We start from the raw sequence: 6000 nt of genomic DNA, 5'->3' as shown, positions 1-6000 counted from the left end.
CTCCCGCTGTCTGTTATTTTCTGCAACAAGATGGCTGTCGCTCCCGAGAGCAGGGTCCTTACTTTCAGCGTTTTTAAATGGAGCTCTTACTCGTCTACATATTTACCTGAGTGAGTATCTTTCCCATCTGCTGGCTCAGCGTATGCATTAGGTTTTGCGGTCACAGGTGGTCTTTTGTCGTCTCGGTGCACTTCCACCCTGAACGACTGGCCTAGCTTGTCTGCGATTCAAGCAAGCTAGCGCTAGCTACCGCGTGGGGCGTTTGGTTTTTGATACGTAGCCGCCCGATTGTGATGTTGTTGTTATTCCAATATAGCGTTTGCTGGAAACAGTAACCTATGATGTACATTATGTCTGATAAAATAACGCTCAGCAATTTCTGTGAAATTTGTGGATAACTGTAAGTGACAGTTTTTTAATTTAGTGGGATTTGAGTTGAAGTATTAGCTCGTAACGTAAACAAATCAACCGAACGGTGTATGGTTTTCTTAAGAATAGAGTATTCTGGAGTAACAACCCCAACATTTGGCATTTAAATTGGTTCGGTTTATTTTTTTTTTGCAGCGTGCATTGTCACAATTGTATAGTATTTTACGTTTTGATTAAAAAGTGTGCACCTCGGTATCGTAACACGTTGAAAACGAACGTCCACGTTAGCTAACCGGACACCAAAACTGAAAGGTAACCAGCTGCTGTTATCTAACCACAGAGCTTTGCTTTAGCAGCTATGCTAATGGGCTTGCTTACGGGCTACCAGAAAGTGGTGCAACGAAACGAAACCTTATTTATCGCTCGTGTCAACACCCAGATTGTTATGATTTATTGTAAATAAAGTCGCCCATAATTTCGCATCTTTCGCCTGTTGCTGGTTCAGCACTCAATAAACAGTTCTGCAGGAGTTGATGTTAATGCTAGCTGGCTAACAACAATTGCCTAAAGGAGTCTTCTGGCATAATCTAGCTGGACTCCGCAAGAAGTAGCGTTGTTTTAAGAGAAAGCTACCGTTACATTTTGTTTATATATGCTAACGCAGTACATTTTTCTAACACACATACATGCCTATATTCTGCCCCACTTTGATGCACTGTTGTCTGTCAGCCTTTGTTGCTGACTTGATGGGATTATATTCCACAGATGTAAATGCCTGTCTCTTTATCTTGTTTAGGAATATCTTGGTGGATAAACCTAACGATCAGTCTTCCAGGTGGTCATCTGAGAGCAATTACCCTCCACAGGTAGGTCTTACCTGGTACAAAAAAGCCGTTCACTTTAACTTTGCTGACCTGAAATGGCAGTTTTCCATTAAAAATGCCTGACCATTGATTTGTGCAGGTTCCTAGGGGTCGCAATTTGCGGGAACATAGATAGTAGTAGGTCATTGTCATTGGCAATTAATTATTTTTATTTTTTTTTGCATTTTTGGCCACAGTGGCTTTTTGTGACATTGGAGAGAGACAGGAAATGGGGGAAAGATACAGGGGAAGACACGGGCAAATTGGCGACGGCCTGGACGCGAACCCGCACCGCAACGCGGCATATCGTTAGCCAAATAGCATAATTGCCAATTTTGGCCAAAATTGAGATATCTATCTAAATGAATCTACACTGTTATCAGAGTAGAATTAGGTAAGTATCTCAAAATATGCCAAAATATGACTTAGGCAATTATGCTATTAGGCTAACGATATGTATGTGGTCTCCGGCTTCATCACTAAGCCACCCAGGCGCCCGTCATTGGCAATTAATTTGTTTATTATTTTAGTTAGGTGACTAATTTCTTTATCTGTAAAATAGTGACAGGCACCCTGCTACATCCTTCTAGATCCCCAAGGTTATTTATACATATTTCTTGTTTTATTTGACCGACAGTCAGAAATCCAGAGTACCAGCTCAACAAATATCAGCAAGTAGTCTTTAAGTTTTAATGACAAATATTAGATTTTTTTTTTTTCCGTAAATTACAAAATATTGTTCAAAATACTTGGTGATTAATGGCTTCATTTGGCTAATTGATTACTGAACTTAATACTGCAATTTTTAGATACTGGAATATCCGATGAAGATGTGTGAACAGGAGGTTGTGTGCTCTGTACAGAGACGCCAATGGAAATGAAAAACCTGTTGCTTTATTGGGGGTTCCAGACTCTTAATTCTTTGGTTAAAATTTGCCAATTTAGGATGGGGGAATTGGAAACTCTTGGGTTTACCTCATCTATGTGGATGTTTTACACACCCCTTCTGATTGGCTCAAAACTAGGTATTCTCACCCCAACCCTCTCCCTCCTGAAAAGCCTAACAAACAAAGGCACAAGTATTTGCCATGTAAAAGTTAGTAAAGCATCCCAAAGTGATTATTAACAATGTCATGTGTAATCAGCATTATGTAGTTTAGCTGTGTTGGGATGTTTGTAATGGAAAATGTATATCTACATCTTTGCTGAAAAAAGAAAGTGGAAGGTGGAGGTGTCGCACCTGCTGCCTCACCTTTGGCTTCACTTCCCGTGTGTCTACCTTTGATTTTTAGACAGGTAACACTTTCTGGGATTCTTATTTTGCATTTAATGCAATGAGTTTTGGTCAACATCTTTAACTCCAGTTAAGATTTAAGATTTAAGATAGTGTTTATTTGTCACATGCACAGTTATACACAGTACAATGCACAGTGAAATGTATTTTGTACCTGCAACCTTATATACACACACATAAATAAGAAGAATAAAAAAAAAAAAAAAAGTAATTCACACTATACACTATACTCTATATACTATACACTATACACACTTTTATAAATTATAATATTTACATTGTGCAATAATGGTCCAGTTAGGGCTCAGAGTTGAGCAGACAGATGGCTTGTGGGTAAAAACTCTTCTTCAACCTTTCAGTCTTAGTCCTCAGGCAGCGGTAACGCCGGCCTGATGGGAGCAGGGAGAAGAGAGAGTGTCCGGGGTGGCTGGGCTGTTTTAGGATCTTCATGGCCCTCAGCCTGCACTGCTTGGTGTAAATGTCCTGCAGGTTGGGGAGGGTGGTTCTGATGGTCCGTTCAGCTGAACGAACCACCCTTTTTAGGGCCATGAAGTCCTGCTTGGTGCAGTTTCCCATCCAGGTGGTGATGCTCCCACGCATGATGCTCACGATGGTGCAGGTGTAAAAGTTCCTGAGCACCTTGAGTGGGAGCTTGAAGTCTCTCAGCCGCCTGAGGAGGTAGAGACGCTGTCTGGCCTTCTTCACAGTGATGTTTATGTGATGAGTCCAGGACAGGTCCTGTGAGATGGTCACTCCCAGGTATTTGAAAGTGTCCACTCTTTCCACCTCAGCACCACTGATGACAAGTGGATGGTAGTCCCTCTGCTGCTTCCTGCTGAAGTCCACGATCAGTTCCTTCGTTTTGCTGACGTTGAGCAGGAGGCACCAGTTCTCCAGGCGGGAGACCTCTCTCCTGTAGGCTGTCTCCTCATTGTGAGAGATTAGTCCCACAACAGCAGTGTCGTCAGCAAACTTGATGATGACGTTGGACTCTGACGTGGCCTCGCAGTCATGGGTGTACAGTGAGTACAGCAGAGGGCTGAGCACACAGCCTTGGGGGGATCCAGTGTTGAGGGTGAGGGAGGATGAGGTGAGGTGACCCACTCGAACCACCTGTGGTTTGACTTGACTGACACTTGGCTTGACTTTGCTCCCTGTGTGAAGGAAGGGGCACATGCCCAGTGAAACTGCTGTGACCATAATTGAAATCAAAACACAGAGACTTGAAATGAAATGAGTATTTTGTTTTTTGGCATTTCTTGGGGGGCTGAAGGTTCCTGTTGCTGGTAGACTGTAGTTGTAATTTGTTAATGAATCCTGCTTGATAGTGGGAAGAGTGTTAATAAATGTTAATAAATAAGCTACTGTAAGCTGGGACTTCAAACATACTTTTTTGTCTTGTTTTTTTGTTTTGCATTTTTATTTTTTTATTTTATAAGCTACTGCATTTATCAGTCCATTATGTGTTTGACCCCATAATGACTGTTAGACTTTATTTTCTTACAGATGCATATTCTCAACATTTTTGGTTGGCCTTATTGGTTTATTAAATTGTAGGTGTTGTACAGTTGAACTGTTATTGATGGTATTTTTTCTGGCTTCTCTTCAAATATTTTCTTGAGCTTATTGATATTTAAATGCTTGAAAGATGGAATAACTCAAGGCGGACCTTGACCTGCCTGTATGTAAAATGGTTTTAAGTCATTCCTCAGTTAAAGTGGGAAACAGCATAGGAGAGATGGGAAGAAGAAAGGATAGCATTACTTCAGTTGATGTAAGAGTAGTGAGTGGATTTAAAGCTTCTCAACAAGTATCATTTTAAAAAAAAAATCTAAGTCACAATTGTACACAAACAAAATATGACTCAAATAATAACTTGAAGGATTGTGCAAAAATCTGGGCGAGAATAAGCAAATGAACCCTTGTGCGAACAGCTTCTCCTAAAGCCTTTTTGGAGTCTGGTGTTCATAGTAAGGAGATGAGATGTGTCCTTATAATCAAAGGCCTGGAAAGTCTTTGACAGTCTGCTTTCCTCATGAAAGACTGTCTGTCTGTTTTAGAAAGCCTCAATCACAACAATATTTGTTTCAGATCAATTACATGTAAATTTGACCAAAAAGGAATTTAATTTTGTCCAGTAGAAAATGAGATGATGATAAAAATAAAAAGTGAGTAGCAGTTGTCTCGATATAAGGAAATCACTTCTCTCAAAAAAAACAAAACACACAAGCAAAAGAATTCCAAAACAAAAATGTCCCAAGTTTACAAAAGATTGCAGGAATTCTGGAACAATGCTCTGTTACCACAAAAGAGAAAAAAGTTTTGGCAAAAATTAAAGATCTCTATTTGAGAGAAAGAAGGCCAGGATGTCATCTCACATGTGAACCATCATGGAGGCAGCATCATGGTTTGGGGCTAGTAATTGAATATTCTATTGATTATTCCATTGATTAATCGAGTAATCGGATAAGACATACTTTTTTCTTAGTAACAGTTTATCTGGATATTTTAAGTTCTGTAGCTTTACTGAACATTTTTTGCTGTGTGAAACAAAACAGCAGTAGTTGTTTTTAAGGAATAATGTAGTAATCCTGGTAATTCCAAAGAGTTCACTCACTTTTTCTTGCAGCTGTATTGTGAGAACGCACCTAATGATAAGTAGATCCGAACTGTTTACATTCATACTACTGAAAAAAAAGAAAAAAAAAACAGTTTCTCTTTCTGTCTCTTGAACTCAGTGACCACCTGCGGATACACTGTCATAGTTTTGCATGCATTTGAGGTTAAATCTGAAAGTTTGCTAAGAAAGGAAGGAAAGGAAGTGAAACTTTGCAAAACACTGGTTAACCACGCACTTGGTGGATTATGCACCCCAGACTCAAAATACTCAGTGTTTTTGTCTAGTAAAGCAGGTGGATTTTACTGTAGGTTTCACAAATTGTTACCCTTCTACAACTCTAGTATATTAGTTTAAATGAAGGAAAACTCAGTTACATTTTGCAGTAGTCTGCCTATAATTTACAGTCTAGTTGGTATTGGACAAAATTTGGATGGTAGCTAAAAGTACTGATTAACTAAACGATTTGTCAATCTAAAGCAAATGATTCTGCATAAATGATGCAGAACATTCCTCTCAATTTATTGTAAGAACATAAACTAAATATCTTTGGGGTTTGGACTGATATTTATAAAGGGCAAGCAATGTAAATATATATTTTAAGAAATCTTGATTGACATAGGCTCACCAGATTTTAAGATGAGGGCAGGGTGTGATTTGTGGGTATAAGAGGAAAAACCCAAGGGGGGGGTATTTTATTTTTTTTTTCTCTTTTACTCTCCATGAAAATAGCTCTGGAGCTTATTATGGTAATTAGAGTAATTATTAACTTCAGTTAAACAACTTAGGAACTTAAAAGTATAACCGCAAGGGCAACACAGTCTGTTTTCGTCTTGCAGACACATGATTCAATCTCA

The 6000-nt window shown here is 39.3% G+C and overlaps 1 protein-coding gene across 2 annotated transcripts in view; it reads left to right on the top strand.

Annotated features, from left to right (window-relative positions):
• The window catches only part of mkln1 (muskelin 1, intracellular mediator containing kelch motifs), a 30523-nt gene continuing 24523 nt past the window's right edge, over positions 1 to 6000 (top strand). For both annotated transcript variants that reach the window (XM_030719977.1, XM_030719976.1), the window contains exons 1-2: positions 1 to 110; positions 1166 to 1235. In XM_030719977.1, the coding sequence (XP_030575837.1) occupies positions 31 to 110; positions 1166 to 1235 (150 nt within the window). In that variant the 5' untranslated portion in view covers positions 1 to 30. The remainder of the gene's footprint in view (positions 111 to 1165; positions 1236 to 6000) is intronic.

The sequence above is a fragment of the Archocentrus centrarchus genome, chromosome 23 (genome assembly GCF_007364275.1).
Source record: "Archocentrus centrarchus isolate MPI-CPG fArcCen1 chromosome 23, fArcCen1, whole genome shotgun sequence".
Classification (NCBI taxonomy): domain Eukaryota; kingdom Metazoa; phylum Chordata; class Actinopteri; order Cichliformes; family Cichlidae; genus Archocentrus; species Archocentrus centrarchus.
Note: the sequence above shows the minus strand (reverse complement) of the source record. Positions and strands in the feature narration are given on the sequence as shown.